The sequence below is a fragment of the Lethenteron reissneri genome, chromosome 42 (assembly GCF_015708825.2).
Source record: "Lethenteron reissneri isolate LAM-NWPU_2019-01 chromosome 42, ASM1570882v1, whole genome shotgun sequence".
Taxonomy (NCBI): Eukaryota; Metazoa; Chordata; class Hyperoartia; order Petromyzontiformes; family Petromyzontidae; genus Lethenteron; species Lethenteron reissneri.
The window spans coordinates 10,506,604-10,532,665 of NC_083820.1; the positions used below are offsets into that span (position 1 = coordinate 10,506,604).

Sequence of the window (26,062 nt, forward strand, 5' to 3'; positions counted from 1 at the left end):
CATACTATCTACACAGAGGTTTAACCCAGACTACTTTTATCGAAAGCATCTATATACATTTGATCCTGATGGCGGTACTCCGGGGTACCAAATAATACAGAATGGACCAGGCAATTAATTTGTTTATTTCTGGGACACTATTTTTTCCAGGGGTGTACTTCACTCCGCGTCTGGGGTACCAATAAATCCGAAATCAGTGCCACTCCACGATGTCGAAACACAGCGAGGACGATTGCGCTGAAACCCTGCACGCTCGTACGCACCATAATGGTTCATCGTGTACAGCTAGTCGAGATGAGTCGATTGCCGCATCGCCGGCCATCAACAGACTAAACATGACTGCATCACGGACATTATGCGAGAGCTTGGGGTACGATGGCACCCCGGGGTACCGCCATAAGGTTCATTTAACAAAGCCAAGCATTCATGCAGCACTTTGTTTAAATCCCGAAATACATTATGTACATCCACCGACGCAATCTTACAAATTGACAACCACACCTCGGCTATGAACTTAAACGCGCTTAAAGAGACTTAACTGTCAATGAAGAGCCATGTTATTGTTTAAAACTAGCAAATAACAGCAAACAATATTTATCCCAATTGGTTTCAAAGGTGGTCGGTCACACGTTCAAGTGATGATGCAGAACTAAAGATTTACAAAAAGTTAATTAACTGCATCCACTAAAACAATTAGCAACACGATTTTTTTCATTTAAGTAAATTCGAATCACAAACACAGCTGTTAATAGCAACTCTCAATTCAATGACATCCAGTGTTGCGGCAGGGCTCGTCTTCCTCTTGTTGTGTGTGTTGTGCAGACCTGTGAAAGCATAATGTCCAAAACTCACGGGAAGAAAATGTTCATCCGTGATGTCATTGCCAGCGAGAGTCAGAAATAAAACTCGGCTTTATAAAAACAAAAACATCGTTGCAAGAAATGCAATTCTCGATGCATCCGGTGTGTCCATATGATCGCAACAGCGTTTCTTCAGAGCAGTCCAGAATTTATAAAATACAAGGCAGCGCGCCCTCCTCCTGCAGACGTCAAGATGGCTCTGTTGCGTGGCTCTCAATTCTCGTCTGCCTTCTCCTTCTCCTCTCTGCTCTTGCCCTTGTCCCGCACTTTGGTTCCATCGCTCTCTTTGTTTCCGTCGCTTTCTTTGTTCCGACCCGCATCCCTGTCGCGGTCCCTGCTCCTGGAGCGCGAATATTCGCGATCCCTGTCACGCCTCCGCTCCCTGCTCCGTGACCTTCGGTCTCGGTCTCTGTCTCGGTCCCTCTCGCGCTCCCTACTTCGAGATCTGTCCCTGCCCCTGTGCCGGTCCCGTTCCCGACTCCTGGACCGGTCCCGATCACGATCCCGTTCCCGGACCTTCTCCCTTTCCCTACTCCGAGATTTGTCCCGTCGGTCTCTGTCCCTGCTCCTGGAGCGGTCCCTCCGCCTGTCACGAACCTTGCTTCGGGATCTGTCTCTCGCTCGCTCCCTGTGGCGGGGTTTGTCTCGCTCTCTGTCCCGGTCCCTCTCGTGGTAGTCACGCTCTCTGTCGTAGTACTCTCGCTCGTGGTGGTCTCGATCTCTTCCCCTTTCTCTCTCGTGTGGTTTCTCACGAATTTTCTCCGGTTCGTTTTCTGGCTCCGTGTCCTTCTCAGGCTCTTCCTTGGAGACATTTCCCCCTCCCTTGCTAACGTCGGCCTCAGGTTCGCGATCCTTACCTACTACGAGCTCTTCTTCCTTCTCCTTGTCTCTGCCTCGATCGCGATCTCTCTCTCTGCCGTGTTCACGATGGCGATCTCGCTCCCTGCTCCTGCTCCGGTGTCTTCCCTTTCCTTCGCGATGGTGCCTGCTACTTCGGCCGTGTCTACTTCTGTCCCTGTCTTTTCCTCTTTCCCAGTCTCTGTCTCGATCGTGATCTCGGACACGTTCAACTTCTTGATCTCTCTCCCGATATCTCTCTTTATTTCTATCCCAGTCTCTTTCACCCCTTGGTCTTTCCCAATCCTCAGGAGTTTCTTTTTCCCACGGCATGCCGCCCTCTACCTCTCTCGGAAACGTTTCTGATAGAAAGTGCTCCTGTTGATCTTCCGGCCTTCCCCATGATTCCTCAACATGTTTTTCAATAATTCTGTCATCACTGTGGGAATCAACTCCCTCTCTTTCCACATTTCGATTATCTGGATCATTGAATGGCTCTGGAAAATTAGGTCGTCGACTGTGAGGCCCTTGCAGGTTAGGCTGCAGCAACGGCCCCTTGAGGGAACTGGTTGCCCTGGCTTGTCATGCTGATGCACTGGTTGGAACCCTGAAGGTATCTGCCCTGGAGGATTCTGCAAAAGGGGTCGTGGAAATCCAGGAGCCTGGCGGTCACCTCCAGGAAATCTTGGTCGAAGGCCATCATTTGGTCGAATGAGAGGGGTTGGAAGCAATGCCCGCTGTGGGCGAAATCCAAGTGATTGCTGGGGTCCAGGTCCAGGCTGTGACGGGTACTCTCTGTGTTGTCTGCTTCCCCTGTCCTGTGGGATTTCTGGAGGACCCTCTTTTTTTGAGCATGTGCTCCGGGCAGACCCTGACTACGAGGCGGCCCTCGAGAAAAATCAGATCCCCATGGTGGAGCATCTGAGGGTGGTGTATTTCGTGATTCTAGGGGACCGTGATGTGCAGAAACTGGAACACTGCCAAAGCCTGGGGGAGGTCCAGTTGAGGCACCCGATCGAGGTATATGCAGTGGCTGATTATCAGGCATGACTTTAGGTGGACCTTGCTCTTGAGGTGGACCACATGGAAATCTGGGTGGCGGGCCACTGATGTGTCCTGGAGGTGGCCCCCTAACAGGCAAAGGGTTACTTGCATGGCCTGGAGGTGGGCCACGTATGTGAGCTGGGGGGACACCAACGTGGCCTGAAACCGGGGGTCCTGGTGGCAACATATTGAAATGTTGTGGAGGTAGCGCCCCTGGTGGAGGTGGTGCACCTAGCCGAGGCATGCCATAGGGTGCCGAGTGCGGTGGGCCAGGTGGCCTGATAGCCATGTGGCTCGGAGGTGGACCCAAATGATGACCAACAGGAAGCCCATGCTGTTGTCCATGGACAGGCGGTAGATTGCCTAACTGTCCCAGTGGAGGGGCATGAGGTGGCTGTCCACTGACATGACCTGGTGGTGGGCCTAATTGATGACTGTTTGGAGGCCCTTGTTGAGTTGGAGGTCCTTGCCTATTGAAAGGTGGCGGGCCCAACAGTTGTCCTGGCGGTGGGCCCAGAGGTGGTGGACCCACGTGTCCAGGTGGTGGACCAAGGTGTGGTGGCATATTTGGTGGATGTCCAATCATGTTTGGTGGTGGAACAATAGGATGGCTTGGGGGTGGTCCATGAGGGGGTAGACCCATGTGTCCTGGTGGAGGACCTAAAGGATGACCAGGTGGAGGCACGTTGTGCGGCATTCCACTTGGATGACCTGGTGGCGGTGGCCTCAGGAGGTGAAGTGGAGGCGGCACCGAACGTTGTTGCCCGTGGATTGTGAGTGGAGGCCCGACGAGGGAAACGGGTGGAGGAGCGTCTCTCGAAACATCGGGTATTGGTATCAGTAAACCCGATGGATGCATGTCAACTAAAGACATATTACGCGAAGAATTGTCTTCCTCATACAGACTTTCTGTCATGCTTGTTTCAGGATCACATGAAGGTAACCCGATGTCATCTTCAGAATTGGACTGCTGAGGCAGCACCGCTCTGTGGAATGTACTGATGGACTGAATGTTTTGTGGGGCATCAGGAGATAAACGATGGTATGATTTGCGTATCCATTTTTTGCTCAGACTTTCCACTTTCGGGCGTTGCATTTTCCTGTTCATTAGAAGACGCACTATCAGCATCTTCAACGACACTTTCATCCTTATTTTCCGAACTAGTAAAAAGTTCCTCCATATCATACAAGTCATCTTTATCGTCTTCTTTAACCTCGTCTTTATCTTCTGAGACTTCCAATGACATCTCTTCAGTTTTATTTTCTGTAGATTCTTCCACAGCAGGATTATCCTCCTGTACTTTGTCAGCTTTATTTAGAATTGGCTCTGTGTCTTGCGGAACCTCGGCAATGCTCATTTCTTCGTCAGTTGCTTCAGGATCCTTTTGATGTTCTACGGTTGTATCTTCAACTGCAGGAGAACTTTCTTCAATCGCCTTCGGTTCCGAGACCGTTTCAGCCATCTCCGATGCTTCGGGTGTGGACACCTCTTCGACAGGCGTGTCCACTTTGTCCGTGACTTCAAGTGAAACTGCTGGAGGAAGAGGCAAGGCAATGGGCACTTCGACTTCTTTAGCCGAAACATTCAAATCCACTTGCAATTCTTGAGGTTTGGCCTCAACAACTGATTTGACGTCAAAGTTTGACGACTCGCTTGATTTTCCCACATCAGGCTTAACAGCTTCCTGGATTTGGAAAATTGGAAGTGGAATGGAACTCGCTAACTGGTTCCGGTTGGCTGCTTGTCGTGGGTCCCGGCTTGCCATGAGGTATGACTGGGGAGCAGCCGTCTCCTTGATTTTTGGTGCTATGTCTTGCTCTCCGGGCAGGCGTTTCTGCAGCTCTCCCGAGTTGAAAAGAGATTCAGGGTTTCCCAGTCCTGGAATCAGGCTTTCGAGTGTAACGTAAGGTGTCGTCTCCGAAACACGTTTTTTCTCATCAAATATGGTTTCATCTTCTGGATCGTATGCATCTTCTGGATCGTACGGTCGGTCATCATTTAATTTATTCACATCCGCAGCTCCACTGAAATGTTGAATAATTGAGTCAAAACCACCTGCCTTGGTGCTAAATGGAAGAATGGATGAGCCAAAAGCAGAAAATGGCAAATTTATTTTTTCCTTTTCTGGCTCTTTCGGAGTCTCTTTGGGAAGCTCTTTATTGCCAAACAGCGTTTTCAGGATGTGCTCCAGTGGCTTCATCATTGGCTGCTGGGAAGCCGACGTAGTTGGCCGCTCTGAAGCTTTGTCTGAAAACAGCTTTGTCAGGAGGTTTGATTGAGCGACGGGCGGTGGCGGCGGCGGCGGTGGAGGTGGGAAGTCGGGCGGCGTCATGCCAACGTTCGTGTCCTCGTACTTGTGCCGATGTTTCTTGCTTTCCCTGCGCTGGGAGTACGATGACTCGCCGGCGTCGTACGAGTACTTTCCCTTCTTCTCCTCGGGGCTATTTCGAGAAGATTTTTCGTACTCGGCTCCGCCTTCGGAAGAATCTCCCTGATGCCGACGCTTGGACTTTTGCTTTATCACCAGGCCGAGCAGCATGTGCGATCGCGAGGGTTCCAAGCCTGCAAGTCAAACACGCAATGAGGTTACGAAATCACGGGCTTACAAATGCATAAACTGTTTAGTCTTGAAATGCGCCAACAATTGCCTTGACAGAGGGAAAAGATGTGCACATTGGTCAATGCCCATTACTTATCAGGTGAATCACACACAGATCATAACCATAAAACAAATATTTGCTAATAAACTTATTTCAATATACATACAGCCAGACCTGGATCTTTGGAACGCCAACCTTTTCAGAAGATAGCTGCTATAGTGGTACTTTTCGACACTCTTATTGTGGTGGTATGTAATATTGTCAGTGTTTTTAACTGCAGTGTGATTCTTTGGTGCATATTACAAAAAAACAAGGACATACACATCAAGTCACGTTTAATGAAAAGCTTTTATTCGAAAACTAGTTTTTGATTAAATAGCAACCAAAATACACCATATGATATATAGGTATTACATGTCTCTAGACTTACCAACATCCATTAGCCTATACTCTTTGGTTTTTTCGGTAGTCACGTAGGTATAAAATAAATCACGTTTCGGGCGCAACAAAGCGTCCGTCATTAGGTGGGAAAGCATGGCCTGCTGCTGATGCAGGGAAAGTGGCCCATCGATGTCCATTGTTAAGGAATGCATCTCAATACCAATGCACTGACATTATCTACTGACACAATCAGTGCAATGCCGTGCAAAGTGCAATCTTTTACTGAACAATAACTTGCAGCATCCAAGAAATTACTGCAAAGTCCCATATTAGTTGTTGATTGCATCTTTAAAAAAACGAGCTATACTGCAATCGCTGTTCACTACTGTATTATACTGGTTATCCTTGCTGGTAGCAGTACCTACTGCCATACCTTGGCACCAACAGCATGGCGAGGAGACAGATGTGTCTACCGTGTGGCTTTGCGAATTCATCCCACTGTAGTCGTCCATTCCAGGAATGTAATAAACCCTCAACCAGTGCAAGAATGCTACACAACAATCTAAAGTTTGTATTGTTGAGCCACTCGGCAGTGTTCGTAAAGAACACATCCAATTTTAATTTGCGCACAGCCAAACCCGCTTCATGCATTCCTCAAAACTATATCAGTGGGCACTTAGCCGTTACAAGTTGACAAAATATATCTGCCAACGTAAACGGTCGTGTATAAAAAGTCCTGCAAGCTACTCCCATGAGCTGCCAATGCAATTGCAAAGCCACCCACGCAGTTCCACTCGCCCAACTTGAGCCACCACAAACTTCTAAAATACTCTCAATTTATTGATCAAAAACTTTCACACAATCGTGCTGGACACGCCGAAACTCTGCGCATCTCTCGTCATCGGGATCGACGCACGCCTCCCCCACTTATCAAATTCAACGGCAGGGCCCACGCACGCGCGTGCAGTACCTGTGCATTAGCCCTGGCCGGCCACCAGGGGGCGCCACTCAGTGCATTGTGAGAATGTTCTTCGGTCGGAAGGTCTTGCACGAGAATTTCACTGGGGTGGGGCGGCGGCGAAGGCTCCTGCAGAATGCCTTGCAGGCGCATTGAGGCGCTGCAGCACCTTTGGTGTGGGACTGATGTCAACACGAGTGGGTTTTTTTAACCTATATTTTCCGTACCGAAGTAACCTCTGACCTGCCAAGGTCAGGGCTGTGCATTCAATTACGGATTGTTGTACTGCTGCCATTTCGTTTATAAATGCGTGAATTTCAGTCGCCAATGGAATGTTTATTCGTTACCCAAGAACAAAATGTAACGTCTTCGCTACTTGGTAGAACTACCTTAAAAGTTGATCTTGAACACCTCTTTAGGTCACCGAACCCAATACACGACTGCAAGTGTGCAATTGGTACACCAGCGTAACTACGATTATATCAATGGCATACTAGATTGACTCAAACAATATTCTACACCACTAATTGGTAAAACTTCAAAAGTTAACTTGTACAAAGTAACCGTTTCAGATAACCTAAACCATGTGTAATTGCAGTAGTGTGCAATACACTGTTTCTACAATTTCCTGAAAAATGTCCACTTTCAAGTGAACAGCTGAGCTTAAATTGCACTTCACGAGGCTGTAAAATGCATCTTTGCCAACTGTTCGTACGGCAATCCACACTGATTTTGCTCAAATGTATGTTTGCGTCACTGTATTTATTGACCAATGCGTAAACGGGGCTTATTTTCTCACTCAAAACTTTCTGGAACGTTACGTGGCTGGCTTTGAGTAGGTATTATCAGCAAAAGGTACTCCCACTAGAGTTAAGGTAATTTGCAGGCAAAATGAAGCGAGGCGGATGTGGCGTGCCACAATTATTCCCGAAACAGCTTTGCGGACGGACTGTTCCAGCCGCAATTAGGGCACTGGGTAACACAATGGTCAAACGCACGACGACTCAAGCGGACACTGCACAAGGTCTCGGGGCTCCTGCGTGTCGTGTTGCTCCAGACCAAAACTGGCGATCACCTCTGCATCGCGTGGCCACAGCGCAGCCAACGCGCCCGTTCCCCGGTCGCCCGAGGAAAGAGGTCGGCAGGTTTTGGTGGCTGTGAATCCATCCGAGATGGGGGCCCGTCCCTTCAAACTCGAAGCGTTGGCAGGTGGGCCAAGAGACGTCTTTCCACATCGAGGTTCACACTGCTTGCTGTTGCCGCCCACGTGGCAACGCTAACCCTGCTGCTTTCGTCCACCAGTTCATGCGCCTACAGTATCACCAGCCGCTAAGTCAACCTTTCCCACAGTTGTAGTGAAATGCACATGTCCATATTAAACAATCAAAATAGCACGCAGTAGAAGTGTTCTTTAAGGCACTGTGAGAATCATTGAGTGCAAAGTAACCTCCACAGATATACAAATCCTTTTCAAAGATGCACCACGACTATTTTTCCAACTGCAGCGTAAGATGTCGGGGCTTTTCTTCCATTGCGATAGTATTAAAACGAGTTTGTCTTGCTTTGCAGTAACACATGCACGCAACACTGTGTGATGCACTTGCAAATATTAACATTAATTAAAACATGTACAGTGGATATCAAAACACCCTCGCAACCTTTCAGGAAAAACGTATGTGTGCAGGTGCATTTGAAATGTGAGGTGAGTGTCTAACGCACGTGTGAAAGTCTGTGTAGGGCAGGTTAAGTGTGCATTTTTGCTCCGCGGCTGCCGATACGGACGGGGCATTTCTGTAATCTGGCTGGAAAGTGAACCAAGGATCCAGTCTGGGGTCTCAAAACATTTATTTTTCACTGCAAAAAGAGAAACATTTCAACATTTACACACACAGAGCAACTGTACTCGAAATCTATACCGTAGGAAACGGCACACGATTTGTACCGAGATACTGAATCATACGTGGAAAGGTTTTACGATGAGAACATTTCAACATTAACAGAAACTCGTCACCAACTTGCACGCACTGAAATAAAACGGCAAGCAAAAGTTATCATCGACATAAAGTTACTGCCATACAACAATACCCACCTGGAAATGAAACCATTCAGGAACGGATGAAAGAGGCTGAGAAAACATCTTGTCAAAAAGCGTTTCCATATTTTAAAAAACTCATTGCAAAGGATTACCGACTTTTCCGTTTAGAGAAGGCAAGAATGTGAAGGACGGAATAAAAGGCGGCATTCTCTGAAAGAAAAGTTACTTTAAAGCGGAGGTGCACGTCGCAAGACCCTCTCGGGAAGGTAATGAAGCCCGAGGTCGAGCATGGAAAGTGCCGTCTTAGGTTTGATCTGGGATAGAGATGCACCGGAGAAACGGTGAGCACGAGATGGTGACAAGAACGAGTGACAGGCTTACCGGGACCGTCGAAAGGCAGCAGCTGATGGGGGATGGGGTCCTGCGCCGCCAGCGGGATGAGGTACATGTCCTTGAGGGACTTGGAGGCGTTGCCCACCACCCCGTAGCGCTTGCGGCTGTTGAAGTAGGAGTAGAGCGAGATGTAGGCGACAGCCTCCTCCTCGGTGGCGGGGTGGAAGCGGATGATGCACACCTCCTGTGAGGGGTGCGGTCGTGGGGGCACAGCAACAAAGCACAGCGGGAAGAAACGTTAAGGTGTGAGACCACGTTTTGAAATAGAGATCTGGACGATTTCCCACAATGGCAGTGGTGCTAAGCACAAATTAACAAAAACCATGTAATTCGTCAGTAACATTGCCTTAAAGGGAAAAAAAGTCATAGGTGATATAAATAATGAGTGCAGGGCGATTATCCAAAATGTATACAATTTACATATTTACATTTTTCAGGCCGTGTTACTGACAAATGTAGAGTATTTTTTACTAGGTTAAGCTGACATTTAACAGGAAGTAAAAAACACATGACTCCAAATGTGTTGTTCTTTTAAAATACCAGTAAAGACCACAAATACTGGGCAAACCATTTAGATGACCCATTAAAAATAGGAAAAAAATCATAAGAAATTAGGGCCTATATACAACTCCCACCAATCTCAAAGTATGTGTTAATATCTTTAAATCTCTCCAGAGACTTATCTAACACTAACGGTAAGTACCCGGCATTGCCCGGGCAAAAAAAAGGCAGACTTATCTAATATATCTTCCAAAATATCTAATCATCTGATGATGACCATTTGAGATAAGTGGGGTAAATCTTTAACCGTCTTTGCAGTAGACTGGCATCACAAAATAAAATGTATTTTAGACGTATTCTAAAGTCGAGAATTTTCAATAATATTTACAAAGAGCAGGTAAAAATTGGCCACAGCCAGCTTAACATGATAAACGCTTTGCATTTACCATGTTACAAGCTTTGATTAATGCAGATAAAGCCGTGCATCTGCTCACACATTGGCAAAGCAGATACTGCCAAATGCCAGAAGCACATTTGCCATGGCATGGATACTCAACACTAATGCAATTAAAACCGGATCGTTCTCACATCAAGCACAACGGCAGACACTCAAGTTCACCTTAGATGCCGAAGATTTAAGCTTGCCCACGTAATCCCAAACCATTTTTGCTAAGATTCTCCCTCCAACATGGATGGTGTCGGGAAGTTCCTGGATTAGGAAGGCATGAAAAGTTAGTTTCAAAAGAAATGCTAAAAATTACAATGAAAAGTAATAAAACGATGCATATTCTGTGACTGTGCATGACGAAACTCATCCACCCGGTCTCATTTGATCAAAGGCAAACAATGACTTCACGGTGGAAACTTAACAAGATTGATAAACGTTGATAAAAATGTGTAGATTTAAAATGTTGCCTTTGGGGCCTGAGACCACAATGAGTAACACAAGCCATCAGATTGTAATCAAGGCTGCAGAAACCTTAAATCTTCCAGATGTGGACATACACTTCTCTGCCCGTAAAAAAAAATCATCTCAGCTTAAAAAATCCAAACTGTCCACCGTGTTTCTTAAAATGCATTTCCCGACATGTTTAAATTCACCCGAGCCTTAAGACACTTTATATTTCAAAGAACAAAGCCTGTTACCAAAGGACATTACCATCTTACCTCCGCCACATTGGCCATGGATCCAGAAACGGGGTAGGCCTTAGCCACCACCTTGGCCACACCATGCATATTGACGAAGCCTTTCCAGAGACTATCCAGTCGTGCATTATTCTGTGGTTCAATCTCCTGGCTACACAAGTGCAGGCGATACAAAAGTGTATAACATAAAAAAAATACAATGTTTACACTGCACGGCCGAACCGAAATCCAAACAAAATGTGGAAATGTATATACCGACGCACAATACCATACTGATCTTATCGAAGAGGCATGTTCAGTAGGCATGTGATAATGCATACTGTCCCTCACAATGTCATTATGCACAAGCTGTCCGTCTTTAAGTTAGTCCCATAAAAATGATCCAACATGACCATGTAAACCAAGGTTGTGCTGCCATTAGGGATGTGCACGAAAGAAAAACAACTGGTTTAGTTGAACAAAGAGCTGCGCGTGCCCTCTCCGGCACAGCGACTAACCCAGGCCCTGTGGTCCCACCGCGGATTAAGGTCACACCGCTTCCTGTGCGACTGGAGTGAGGACTACATTGTCGTGAATTAAATGCTTCCGAGACCGGATGCACGTTGGAAAGCGTTGGAGAGAAAAATGCACATGGAGAGTTTTTCTTCCTTGTTTGCATCACCTTTTATACAATCTTGTTCATTTTGTTTCGTGCGTTAGTAGTAGTCTATTTAGTAAATTTTTGTTGTCTCATGTGCACTACCTTCTTTTTATGTTTTGTTTATTATATTGTCATATCTGTGCCAATACTTGAAATATTCGTCTATCATCTCATTTGTAACATTTGTCTCATCAAACCTCATTCGTTTTGTCTGTACTGTCACACGTGGTATGATCTCAATGTACTCGTGTCATCTGCAGTTTGTCATGCCCATTATTATCTTCTAGATTTGAAGTTTTCGTGATTGCAAGTAAACAATGAATTTATTTATTTTGATTTTTTTCCACCTAGTGACTATACGGAAAGAACCAAAGAGTATGCATTATCTTGTTTGTTCGATCTGTTTTGTTACAATGGTAGCCTCATTAGTCTTATCTGTACCTCATTTTTGTCTCGTGTGTACCGTTTATATTGTAGCACCTAATCTGTTGTTTCATCTGTACCAACATATTTAAGTCTATTTCATCTGGACTATCGAGTTATTCAATTTTTGCACACATTAATTTCTCATTCGAACCATTGGCCGAAAAAAACATTTACATTACAATCTTCACAAAAATACATTCTTAACCCACATTTCAATGAATGTTTTGTGAGCATAAGAATCGATTTTTACAAATTAAATAATAAAACATTACATGCCTAATGTTCAGCACAAACAATGCAACCGAGACCTGCCCAGGTTGGGAAAGTTTAAAAAATCTTTTAAGACTTTAGTCAGGATAATAGGTTTAAAACCTAGCTTCTAAAGCAGAATGCAGAGAAATAGTTTTCTATTGTAGATATGACCGTGATATGACAACTCATCCAACATAACCCTTATGGCAGTCGACCCTATGTGCTTATCATTACTATGGCGCAAGCAACAGCAAATCAGCTCGACGTTTTGTATCAATCACCCACAAACATCTGATACTTTCTTGCTGGCCACTATTTAAACTAATTCGGCACAACAAACATGTTCATCTTTGTGCACCTGATTGGGTCGACTACAGTACACTATAAAATCTGTAAACATGCTACATCTGCATATATACTTCGTAAAACTAAATTGTTCATCAGATCACACAAGTTTTATATTTTATGTTACTCTTAAACATGTAAAACATTGGCAATATTTGACCAGAGAGAATACTTAACTTTCCAACCTTAAAACGGTTATCAATCCTACTACACCTCGTGTGTCATAACTGTATAATCAAAAGCATTAACTTTCATTAAACCAAAACGCATGAAATACATTTTAAAATGTGCCGATTTGTTTCACATTAAACATGCATAGTATTTAACATTTAAAAACGAGGTAATTAAACCCATTCAATTAGAAATGTCATGAGTATATGTAAAAGTGTAACCTTTACAATAGTTAATGACCAGCAAAGTGTGAATTCATGTGAAACCATCCCTTTAGCAACAGACTGACGACTATGTGTTGAAGCAAACCTCAACCGTTATTATTAAAATGACCAGTATCTTAACATTATGTGTAAAGTGCCGTGTGAATGTTTGAAACACTATAAATATACCACATCCCACACTAACTGAAACGGGTAATAAGTTGCATGTGACTGCAGCACCTGACGACAGGTACAGAGATGATCGGGGGAGGCTTGACAGGCTCTGGACTGGCTGATCTCTCCTCCTGTATCACTTCTGCAGCGGAGGCAGGAAGGGGCACTGCTGTGAATGCCACCAACGTTGGTGAAGCCGAGACGGACTCTGGTGTCCCTCCAGACACAGCTGCAGGCTCCTCTGGTGAATCCTGCATTGCCTGTGTGGAAACCTGGCTCGCTGGTGTCGCGACGGGGGAAGAAACGTCCGCAATCGGTGTAGGTTCGGCTAGAGGGTGGGTGGTTGGCCTGTCCATTGTCGAGTCGGTTCGCTTGGTGGGAGAAGCGCTACTGGCTGTTGGCAGGGAAAACTTGACTTTTTTGGCCGTCGCCTCCTCGCTCGGTGGCGGCATGCGGCCTGCTCAAGACAAATTCACACACACACACAAACGCCAAGACAATTCAAGATAATGACCATCATGACCAACACCCATGCATTAGAAATTAAGGCCCATAAACCGGTGACGAATTCTATAAGCAGCCCATACCAGAGTGCTTATTTATAACCATGTACCAACTTTGGTCCCAAGAATGGGTGATTTCTTTCCCAAAATTAAACTAAACCGCTTTGATAAAACTTAATTGTAATATTGTGGTAGTTGTTTTAGGCTGTCCCCGATTTAACTATTTCATTAGTTGCAATACCGCACTTTGGCCATAAGGTGGTGCACTATGCAGATTAACATGGCAAAAATATTGTCACTTTCACCAAGGTCAAAAGTCATAGGGTAGTTTAGTTCATCAATACCATACATCCCTGGTGCCTTACAATAAAAATGCGCAATACCCCAGCCTCTCGATTAATACTACTAGAACGAGTGATGGACTTACATGGAACAAAACCAAAAGCGTTATTTTAGCAGTACGGAGGCAGATAACTTGGCAATGTGACAATCCATGAAAAGTGTTTCATGATCAAGCTTGACTGCACGTAGTTGGTCACATCACGAATGACAAAAACAAAAAATTGTTTCCTTCTCCAGAACAACTTTACCAAAGTAAAATTAACTAGTGTAAAAGAGTGAATATTACCAAAACGACATGATTGCATTTGAAAATAACATTGCTTTTCATACGTAGATGCCTGTAGGATGTCTAGGGGAAGCCGATGCATGAAATACTGTATATTCAGTGTATGGCGATTAGGTATAAAAGTGAGCTTGAGTTACCTGAATTGCGGACGTAATAGGCATGAGGACCCACACACCTCCATTTACAGGTAGGATAATTTCACATTGTTGGGATTAACAAAAATTCCATAATTTTGCAACTCACTCATTTTCATGGTGTTTTCAAGCTTTGCTATACTTCCATTAAGTAAACATTAGTTATTCGACTGCTGTTCACTCAACATAAGCCTCCCATAAGTATTCAAATTTTTGAAATTCATAATCAATATTATAACAATCTGCCAGCAATACGTGCAATAACATAAAAATACAGATTATGCAAAGATGGCATTGTTTAATCACCACGCCATCACTTACAACATAGCAATTAAATGGGTAGTAGCCATTTATCTAAATTATTGGTTTTCATTTTTTTTCTCCCGCACCTCTGATTAGCGCGGTTGGCAACATACAGTGCGAAAAGAGGTTCAACATACATTTCTGCTCGGGAATAAAATACAAAAAGTAACAATAATCGACAGCTATGATGCCACATCAAGTTTATAAAGACTGAAAAAGGCATCGGTCTCTAAATGTACGCATGTGAGCTTACCTGGACATATGGAATACCTGAATAGATTCTGTAATGTGTGGCTGGCAGGATGTGACCGTGTATTATTAATTATGTATGTGGATATATAGGATACAGTACAATCTCTTCATCCGAGGAATTTCTTTAGTGGCCTTGAATTATTCGCGATTTTACATTTGTATACCATACTCTTTGGTTCTTTCGGTAAAGTCACGTCGGTAGAAAAATAATAATACATCAGTGGTGGATCACGCCCCTGTGTGCTTACACGAAGCCATTGTGTAACGCGGACGCCATGCGCTCACACGCACTGCGGGTGCGCAGACGTTGCCGCATGCATTTGGCCGTCCAACTCGTCAAGGACGTGCCCCCTACGGACGCCTCGATGGCGTGTCATTAACTTGAAAGTGACCATGACGTGTTGTGGTCGAGATAAAGATTCTAAAATTACTACGTATCATTTCTTTGAGAATATGGGTGTTATTTGTGTGTACAGTACAGGATAAATGTTATTTAACATTTCAATCTTCTCCCATATTTAGTCGGAGGGAACCTCACCCCCTTTACCCATATATCTACATTAGCAAATTCTACCTTCATGCACATTTTCGAGAATCTCAAGGGCTTACCGTAGAGATTTGTAACTATATGGTTTTGTGTATGGAAAGGGATGCATATATATGTATGGATAGGTAGTCAATGTACATGGTGTGAATTAATCTGTATGCACGAGTATGTTTGTGAGTGTACAAGTATCTGTATCTGGTTATGTATACAGATGTATGTTTTTGTAGGATTTGTAATGTCACGAGAAAATATTTTCGCTATAAAACATAGTATATAGGGTCCCCACAAACACTATAATGAGGTGAGATTTTACTGTATAGCAATATTTTACAAAACGAAACATTATAAGACATCGTACAATGTATATCGTCATATTATAGCAACCTTAGTCTTAGATACTGGAGCTTGACACTGATGACTTAAAATTACCTTTTCCTAAAGTTGACAGCAGTCACCTGCTGCCCTGGAGTCGCATGTGGCTCTTTAATGACTGCTTCGTGACGTTATCAAGGACCGCCTCTCGTATTCACATGCATTGACGGCTCTTGAAATAAGAGTTTTTTTTACCGAATTCGAAAAAAATGGCTCTTCTTGTTATTATGGTTGCCAACCCCTGGACTACACAGCCATTATGTAAATTATCAAATTTAGCAAAGGTGAGAGGAAGCCTGCACAGTTCAATGGGCTGGACTTTAAAAAACTAGCAAAGCTTCTGGGTTCAAAACAGGTGGTGTATGCAGAGTATGGTAGGAATTTCATGGAGGTAAAAGGTGAAAAATAACATGCCATGATGGTATAGGATGGCAGTTTATCAAGGTAGACAATGAGTTGTACTCAGCAGAGGTCCATGACCTTGGGAAAAGCCAGATGGTGGGACCGTGCAATTTACAAACATTGGAAGTCAGGTGTTGACTTTGAAACTCTAGGATTTCGCAGGAGGAAGTAGTGATGGTGAAGTGCAGTGACACCAACTTCGTGATGACTTCTTGATCTCTCCTTCTTTATCGTGGAAACTCGGTAGTTCCTTGAAAATTAGCAACTCTATATTTTTTTAAGCTAAATCATTACATTTGGACCATATCCCACAATTCCATTACTTAATGGCACACCCGATGAGTGCCAGCGTAAACCTTTTCCATCATTCAGTAAAAATGCATTATTTCATAAATGAAACCTGGGTGCAGTGTTTTACTCTTCGGAGTCATGTATAAATATATCAAATAACTCGGGTAACCAGAAATGCATGAGTCAAGTTGTTCAAGCACTCCATATTTGTGCACTGTCATTGAAAGTACAAAAAACTAGCTCAAGCGCAATAACCAAATTAACTATTCCAATAATCCTCTTTACAAAGCAAAGTACAGGAAACCTTAAGTCCTTGCAGACATTTCCCAGATTTAATACGGTTTATATTTATAAAACGGCTAGGACCAAATCACTCATAATTGAGCCTTATTGATATATCCCCAAGTCATTAAGTAGAGAGCCTGTACCAGTGCTGGATAGGTGACCACCATGCACAAAAAACAATCTAGGATTTGTGGGCAGCAGAGGGCAGTGCAAGAAATTCCATTGATGTCGTGTACTCTCCGCACCTTCACCAACCCCGCAAAACACTGAACAGCGTGAAGGTCAAACATCTCTCGTGGGCTGCGAGGTGTGGTGGGGGCACACCACCTGGCAATGCACTGATAAACAGCTTTACATATTCGAGTCCTATATTGCATGAGTGTAGAGAGTTTCCATTTTGCTGAGATCCATCACGGTTACCTGTGCAGATTTTACAATTGAGGTCAAAAAGATGAGCCTTGTGCTGGTCAGTGGTGTCGGTGAGCATGCTAGACATGATGTCGGCCTTTGCAGTCTCAGTCTTGCAGCCCTCAGGAACGCTCTCCTCTGCCTCCTGCAGACCACACACCCGGTCATCAGCTGGTGTAAAAAAGCGTGCAGCGCATGGTCCTACATGACACAGCATAGCAGTTACGGCAAAACTCAAATGGGAAAACTGGACAAAGGTCGACCTCAGAGTCAGGATGTGGAGGACTCTCCTCCATGTCCACTTCCACCTTGTGCCGATGCCTCCGCTCCAATTCCCACGACTCTCGTTTCATCATCTGGACAGGACCAACACGTACATTCATGTTTAAATGCGCTCTATAAAGATATGCTACGGCACCAAAAATAACAAGACACCCATGTGTTTATAAAGCTCAAGAAAAACGTCCGAGGAGAGACATCTTACCTTACTGCTGTCCCTCTCCCTCCACAACGCAAGCTCGCGGGATGCCAGCTCCTCAGGGCTCAAGCGAACCAGGCGAGGCGCCGTCATGTCCCCCACCAATACGCGCCGGAAGAGGCCCTTCATACACAGCGCAGTAGTAATCGTCAGCCACTTAATGCACACACACCATCAAGCAATGGGGGCAGCAGCTGTGCGAAATGTGTGACGTTAAGACTCCCAACCTGGTTCTTGGGGTCTTTCAGGTTGAGGATAAGGCCACGGACTTTGCCCTTGTAGCGGCTGTCCGTAGCCTGGAAGAGCAAGAAGAGCTCCTTCTCGATGCGCCCTGCCACCTTCACCAACTCCTCCTCCGCCACGGTGAGGTCGTCCGAGTCGCTGCACCTGTTGTGCACCAGGGCAGGTTGAAGTCAATGGTCCAACACAGCAGAACGTCCAGCAAAGGTACAGCCCTGCAATGTCTTGCTCATGTCACTCTAAGAGCAAAGGCCTCTGTTAATAGAAGCTCTAGTGAGCACCTCGGTGTATTTGGCACTCTTCCACATCTTGGAAGAAGTGGGAGTACCCACATTTTACCCCACAACATGCAACCTGCCAAGTGACTGTGGTGTACCCATTTACACTCAAAGGTGCACCGAGGTGGGATTCAAGAAACGTGAAATTTGTTTCAACAGCCACATTAGGAGCTTACACCGGTGACATCTGCATTACAAGTCTAGTACATTAACCTTTATATTATGGCAGAGCCTATGGTAAAACATTCACAACCCGAAATACAATCTAAAATTAAACTGTTTGCTAAAATGCAAGAAAGATATAAGAAGTGCTGTGAAAAAATACACTGACAAAGGTCGTTGACAACCAAAATATAACAAGTGAAACATTTTAGTCTATAGTCCTGCAGGGCCACATCAACGTATGTTCACACAATTTGTTTAAACAGGCAAGATTGGGATAAACATTGATTCATAAGACCCAAATGCTAAATTAGCAAGTGTTATTTAATGCTGGTAAAACCATATCTATTAAGTCTAAACCGTATTTTACCAAGACAATATATAACGTTATACAAGATTATGAACCTTAACATAGATTGCTATAATGGCAAGTGAATTATTACGTAAAATGGAGCCTCCTGGGATAAAATATATGCACGTAATATATATATATCAAGTTCAAACGATTGAGAAGCACCAGCCTATATATTTTTAAAATTAAACCAGTTGAACAAATGTGGGCTTCTATTTCAACTTTACAAAATAAAGCACCGATGGCTCAGCTAAACATCAGTTGTTTCATTTTACACGAACATGTCTATTTACCGTTTGGCAAGAATATCCTTTAGTGTCCTTCGAACATTCTGACGGATCTGTTCCACAGATGGGTGGTTCTTTTGGTGGCTCGACGCTGGGTGGCTGCCAGAGGGTGCTACAGTCTCCTTATGCAGTATTTTCTCCTTGGAAACTGAGCCAAAAAACATTTCACGAAACACATTTTGTATTAAGGCACATCTCATTGTAAATTGCAAACACGAACCAGATTAACGGAAATGTAGCTCAATGTACGAAAACATTTCATTTGTATCTCAAATATAAAATGCGACTGTCCCCATCCCATTGTCTGCCTGTCGTCAATGACCAATCAAGCATGCCCACGTCCTTCCTGTAAGTCCGTCATCACTTAAAGTCATGTGACCATCACCCCAAACCCTCCACCCCCCAATGGCCAGATTCGAATTCCTGATGAATGTTAGACTATTTGTTTTTTTTTGTAAAATCATGTAGTTAAAAATAAAATAAATGAAAAAACGACTGAATTAAATCATGACGTTTCAGAGGCAACAGAAGCTTCCGTCTTCAGGTGGAACCGTCACAGAAAAATTACTGTATCAAGTAATACAGTTGTTTTTTTATTTATTTTAACTATGTGACTTTACCAAAAAAAACAAAGAGTATGAAACCTTGCAGTCACGAAAACTTCAAATCTAGAATTAATGCTAGACTAATTAGCATGCTCAGCTCAGGCAAGCAGGGTGGAAATATGAAAGACACTTATGTCAACATGAAAATATTAAACGTTTAGATATCAGTCCATAATCTGTGAACGTGTGGTGCAAGGCAAACCGTGTCAGGTGAGCGATACATTTTTTCAGTTTCTGGTGAGCAGTATCAGGCGAGTGGTGCAAGGCGAGTGAACTTGTCTGGTGTGGTGTCAGTTAAGTGGTGATTGGCAAGTGGTAAATGTGACGAGGGTGTGATGCACGAGTTGTACTCAGTAGTTTTTGTGGTCAGGTGAGTGGTGATTGGTCTCCTTGGTGGAGACTTAGCAGGTGAACGCCAGTCGTGAGTAAGATGAGTGTCGGGCAAGTGTCACGTCACCCCTTCAGGCCTATTACTAAACACAGATCGGAGTAGTGATGTGAGAAAGAATATATGAAAATGAATCAGGGTATTGATTACTGCAAAAAAATAAGTGTATATTTATCCATTATTTATTATGTACCTTGATGAGATGAAGAAGTTGAAGCTACTGCAGTCTTTTCTATTTTAGGAGCTGTGGAAGCAGCTGTTGGTTTCTCCACTTTGACTCCTGGTGTTCCAGCAACAGACTTATCTGGCCTGAATATTGTTTTTCCAACTTCGTGCTTTAACACCGTTTTACTCGCCTCTTGTTTGACAACCGTTTTACCCATCTCATGCTTGACAACTGGCTTAAAACCAGGTTTAGACGTTTCTAACTTGGTACCTGGTCTAGAAATGTCTTGCTTGATCAATGGCTTAGTAGCTTCTTGTTTGACAACAGACTTACCAATGTCATGCTTCACGAGTTGCTTAGCATTGTCCGACTTCACATTTAACTTGCCTTCTACCTTAAGAATCGGCTTAAATGTTGCTTGCTTCATACCCGGCTTTACAGTATGTTTAAGAGCATCTACTTTTGCTGCAGCTTTGGCCACCTCTACAGCCGAATGTTCCTGGGATCGTTCTGCTGATGCAGTCCTTGTGACTGAAGCCTGAGGATTTCCTTTTCCCTTATCTGTGGGAAGAGACTCTTTGGCTTGTTTGGAGTCCTTACTTGCTGCTGCTGCCGCCACTGATTTTTTTACAATCTTTCCAGCTTTGCTCTTCTGAAAAACAACATTCACCACATCACAAAATAGTAAATAAACTAAATAACTTATAATATCCGTAAATTAGAATGTGTGCATTAATACACCATTACGTTAACCCAAGAGTTGATTAAATAATGTATATTTTAACGATTGAAAAAAATGTGCAAATCTGTGCCAAAATTTACCTGTGTGGAACTCTTGTCATCTTTTGCGGACCTAAGTTTGGACTTGAGCATTTTTTCGTGCTTCGCCGGGCTCTGATCCCGGGACTTGTCGAGCAAACCTTTCTTTTTCTTCTTGTTTTTCTTATCTTTAACTTTCCCTCCTTTACCCTTGACAGCATTTTTGCCTTTTTTGTCCTTTTGTTTGGCACCATCCTCGCGCATGCTCTGCAGTGCCGCGGCGGCGTGCTTTAGGATGCATTCGTTGCTACAGTACACCGAGCCAGCTAGGGCATTGTTGGAACACTCGACAACAACACACTTCTGTGAGACTGATGCGGGTTCCGGCTCATTCGGTGCAGGCTGCGTCTCTTTTTCCGTGGGTTCCGAGACTTTTGCAGACCGTTCCGATTCCGTTGTTGCGGGTTCTGATTGTTTTTCTGCCGGTTCAGGATCCTTTGCAACAGGTTCTGGGTCTTTTTCAACAGGTTCTGGGTGCTTTGCAGCAGGTTCAGGATTCTTTGCAGCAGATTCTGGGCCCTTTGCAACAGGTTCTGGCGCCTTTGCAACAGGTTCAGGGAGCTTTGCAGCAGGTTCAGGATCATTTGCAACAGGTTCAGAGAGCTTTGCAGCAGGTTCAGGTTCATTTGTAACAGGTTCAGGGAGCTTTGCAGCAGGTTCTGGGAGCTTTGCAACAGGTTCAGGGAGCTTTGCAGCAGGTTCAGGATCTTTTGCAGCAGGTTCTGGCTCCTTTGCAGGCTTTAAGAGAGTGAAATAGACCACATTTCAATCAGATTGTCATAGTAAGCTGAACAAGCACCCCAAACAATTATCCCACCATTCGAGGTTCAACAAATTGTAATGAAAAATAACTGAATGCTAAGCATACAAAATAGGAAAATCAGCAGTGTAAACATATAATCTGCACACAATATGTTCAAATAAATAAAAGGCAGAGATGGTGATTTACACATTCCTTACCTCTTCTTGTTGTATCTTAATCCTTGGCCTTTTGGGATCCGAAGGTTCAGTTGCTTGCTCTAGTTTTCCCATATACTTTTTGGAGTCCAGAGAGTCCCCTTTTGATGCCGGTTTTGCACTTAGACCAGGACCTAGCATTAAACAAAAGGGTAGGCACAGAAGTAAAAGTAAACCCAGATATATGAAAGCTTGCTCTCTCAGGTGCTCTCCACGTGGCATTTGTAACAAGATAACATTTTGGTGAAATGCTTTACTCTTCTGTGAAACTAAAGTAGTATAAAATGCAAATTAACAACACGCATGTATACCTTTCGTATGTGGGTCTTCATCATCACTCTCCATAGGACAGCAGCGCGGACATAAATAAACCTTGTTGTCCTTTTCTAATTCAAGTGCCAGCTCCACCGTGATGCCCACACAGCTGCCGTGAATCCACTCCTCACACTGCTTGCACAACACTTGAACTCTGCACAATGGAAACAGAGGCATTTACATTTTCACGAAAGAACGCACGCCAAATTCAAAGTGCAGTACTGCAATGAAAAGCCGGCTGTAAATTATATGGTCACAAGTTAAATGCAACTAATGCTCTGGCAATATGCTTACCTGTCAAAATTATTTTTCCCACAGATGCACCCAGTTCTCTTCTGAAAGGCATAGTCGTGATCTAGCAGGTTCCCTGTACAGCCAAGGGACTGATTGTTGTCATCAGTGTTGGCGTCTTCAGCAGCAACCATTGCTACATCTTGCAAACCTTCATTTTCAGATTTATTTTGATGTTGCACATCATTAACTTTGTTATCAGCGACTGGTGTTGAATTTACTGATGTGACTTTGCTTGTTTCAACCACAGCTCCCAAACGGGCTTCCATTTGTTGCTGCTCCAATTTTTTCTTCCTTAACCTCTCTTGCAGTTCTTTGAGAGGAAGATCATCTTCACTACTTCCACACATGGGCTTCAAAGCAGAATCTTCCTCTTTCCTCAGAATAGCAGTCGGCAGAGGTGTTAACTCTATTTTGGCAATTTTATCTCGACACGCTCTGTTAATGGACATTTCAGAAAAGTAACTTGCCGCTTCTTTATTTTCAGACATCACAGTATCCTTATCACACTTGCTAGAGCCTTTACCATCACTACTCAAGTCAATTTTGTCTTTACTTTCCTTCACGGGCGAGCCAGCTGTTGACCTGCTCGACGTTGGCGAGCTGCTACCAGAGTTTGCAGGTGAACCAGACGATTTTTTACTCCGACTTTTTGGGGCGAGGAAGGCCTGCACATGCGGCGACCGCTTCGTAGACCGCCCACTGCGCCTGGGCATGATTTGTAAGGTAAAAGAGCTGCGTCCCCGTGTCATGGGCTTCTCCTCTTGTGAATCGCTCAGACTTTCGCCATCTCGCTGTGCCAGGGTGCTTCGTCTGAACCCCCAAGTCTTTCGCAATTCTTTTGCTTTCTTTTCATCCTCAGTGTTGTCTCCCTCTTCCTCCACACCCTCGTCGTTTTCTGTCACGACAAAATTACCACTTCAGCTATGCAATGCACGACACGTGTAACCTGAAAACAATTTATTACAAATTATTTGCGCTTCTTCATAATAGTGTCATGTTTATGATACAGAAGCTTAAAATTACCTTCGGGCTGGGAGGCAGTCTCTTGAAGTTCACTTTCTGATCCTCCGGAAGCATCTCCTCTCATAGACTCCAGCTCTGCAGGATCTTTTGAACCACCGACAGAACTGTCACTTTCAAGCTTATTTTCTGTACCGTCAGACGCTTGTGAGGTCACGTCCTCGGTAGCGCTCTTCTCTGCATTCGCAGAAACCTGGTCAGTGCTCGTCACTGACATTAATTTAGCATCAGATTTGTCAGTGTCTGCCATAATACTTGCATCTCAATGCTAAACAAAAACACAGAGGAGAAACACAACTCTTGATTTTGTCTACGGAAAAACCACCACGTGCTTAAAATACGCATCATTAACAGCTAGGATTCGCATCACACTTATGTATTATTTGCCCAAATTTAAATCTTTATACACAGTAACACAATAAATGCCACCAACCTGAACATGCGCAATTCATGCAAAGCAATTTATATTTGCGAAAATTGCTAGAATCACTATAAAATTGCTAACGGGAGGTCACGGTGTGGCTCAGATCAGAAACCAGCAAAGTGAACTCTCGTGATCGAATCTGGACAGTAAACATTGATGAAGCCGGTTTAAGATATAGAACGATTTGATTGATCGTCTCAGTCTGGTCTCCAATGACTGCACAAATTAAATCTAGAGTAAATATTTGCCTTTCCATGTGTTTGTCAGAATTAACTCGCGTGAAAAACAACTCAGCTGTGTGGAAACGTGCACCACATTATAATAAATAAAGAAATGGCCACTGTACAAGAGGTTTTGAGATGTTTTAAAATATCTTCCAAAGCCACTCGGGACACGGATTCGTATTGCTGAGATTATCGAGTGAATTATATCTAAATAATTAAAGGCGAAAGCACAGCGCGATAAAACAAGGATTACCAAAAACAACGACGCTTTCCATTACACATTACGTAAGAACTCCATTACAACGCATACTTTTCCAGACTCATGAGCCACACACATTTGACGAGCTACAGTTCATTGCAGTGAAAACATTAACTTATTATTCGACGCTGCCGCGAAGTTGGCCTATTAAGAACCCCAAATAAACATTGCAATTCTCAACACATCCGTTCCGTGGGACGATAAAAGTATACAATTGTTTAATCATCCGCTTTAGTCTATCCACTGCCTGATGAAGGCCTCCCCACACCGACACAATCCCTCACGATCCATTGCAACTTGCATCCATTTCATTCCACCGCATGTCCATTCAGTATCTCATCGCTCTATCTACGCGATGGTCGTCCTCTTGGACGAGTTTTCTCCATTGGCTACCATTCACAAATGTGTTTAAGTATGCATAAAATAATTATCGGATTCATCATTAAATGTGGTGACTTTTGTTCAAGTAAATTAGTTTTAACGATGCGTGTCATTGTTATATGATTGTGCCGCAGCGTGCAGTACAGTACAACATACTGTATGTACTCACTGAAAGAGTGTAATGTAAACAAACAGCATCGTAGTTAAACTTAGAAGCCGGCTAGGCATTTCATTTAAATAAATCAACACGCACCACCAACACAACTCGAGACGACGAGGTATAAACTAAGGCTTCACAGCCCAATGGACTTTACCTATCTACCCCGCTCCGCCATGCGGAGTTATCAAAGCCTTGCACGAACACTGGGAAAAGCGCCATCTTACTCCGCGTGGGAACCCCCATAACAAGCGGGCTTGTTAACCTCGTGGACCTACAAAGTTATTTACCCAAACACCACAATACGCAAGGAAATGTACGAATACAAACCATCGAAAGCAACGGACTTCGCTATAAAGAACACTAGGTCGGGGCCCCAATGACCATCGCCATTTCCACTACCGCACCACTTCACACGCTCATCTCTCTCTGCCACGAACGAGGCTGAATTACGGCCCAAAATCCCGACTCGAGCACTCAAAATGCCAGCTGAAACATACGAACAGAAAGGCGACAAAAGTGCAGCCACTGCACCGACCACAAAAGCTTCGTGCTCACCCACGCATCGTCCCAGGACGCTCACGACTGCCGGTGCTGCCCGCTGAGATGGAATACACCTCGTTAACGAGACCAGTCTCTCTCTCAGGTGAGAATGGTGGCAAAGACGCCTTGTGAAGGTGAACATTGAATTCGGAAACCCGACAAGACAGCCAGGCCGCTCCAACGGGAGACGCCCAGTAAGGGGAAATGAAGCCCCGATATTAAGAGTCGAGTGAGGGGGGGGGGGGAGAACCCCAAGGGGGTAAGACCCTGCAGAGCAGGATACCCCCCGAGGAAGTGAGGCACGGTTCGGATGCGCGGCGTGGGAGCCCCGGGCCACGGGGAGGACGACGCAAGGCCCAGGCCTCGCCTGAGCACACAACACGAGCAGCGCCTCCCGCGACGAGGGGGGTCAACCCGCGCGTAGAGGTTACGACACCGTACATCGCGAACGTAAACTATGCTCGGGAAACACGACGACGACGACGGGCGAAGTTTACCGCGGCGAAGTCGTCTTCTCGGGCGTTTCTTAGAAGGAGAGCGCCAGGCCCAGGCGGACGGGAATCAGCACGAACCGAGAGCCGCCATTTCGAGACAGTCACGTGACGCGGCAGAGGGGCGGGG

The 26,062-nt window shown here is 44.5% G+C and overlaps 2 protein-coding genes across 4 annotated transcripts; both read right to left on the reverse strand.

Moving 5' to 3' along the window:
- Positions 1-2,070: 2,070 nt before the first annotated feature.
- Positions 2,071-3,764, reverse strand: LOC133353006 (basic salivary proline-rich protein 1-like). The gene has a single exon (XM_061569070.1). The coding sequence runs from the start codon at positions 3,655-3,657 to the stop codon at positions 2,233-2,235; it is 1,425 nt and encodes a 474-aa protein (XP_061425054.1). The 5' UTR covers positions 3,658-3,764; the 3' UTR covers positions 2,071-2,232.
- Positions 3,764-26,062, reverse strand: LOC133353005 (death-inducer obliterator 1-like). 3 transcript variants are annotated; one of them, XM_061569069.1, is made up of 17 exons: positions 25,939-26,062; positions 23,457-23,630; positions 22,434-23,328; positions 22,136-22,293; positions 21,828-21,958; positions 20,871-21,605; positions 20,076-20,700; positions 18,896-19,037; positions 17,798-17,957; positions 17,577-17,693; positions 17,356-17,448; positions 17,105-17,237; positions 13,034-13,424; positions 10,778-10,907; positions 10,230-10,319; positions 9,098-9,293; positions 3,764-5,304 (listed from the first exon to the last, which is right to left on the reverse strand). In XM_061569069.1, exons 2-17 carry the CDS (start codon positions 23,518-23,520, stop codon positions 3,767-3,769), a joined length of 5,598 nt encoding a protein of 1,865 aa, XP_061425053.1. In that variant the 5' UTR covers positions 23,521-23,630; positions 25,939-26,062; the 3' UTR covers positions 3,764-3,766. The 3 variants fall into 3 exon arrangements, with proteins under 3 accessions (XP_061425053.1, XP_061425051.1, XP_061425052.1); XM_061569067.1 differs by having other exon boundaries at positions 23,457-23,721; positions 25,939-26,061; XM_061569068.1 differs by having other exon boundaries at positions 23,457-23,663; positions 25,939-26,032.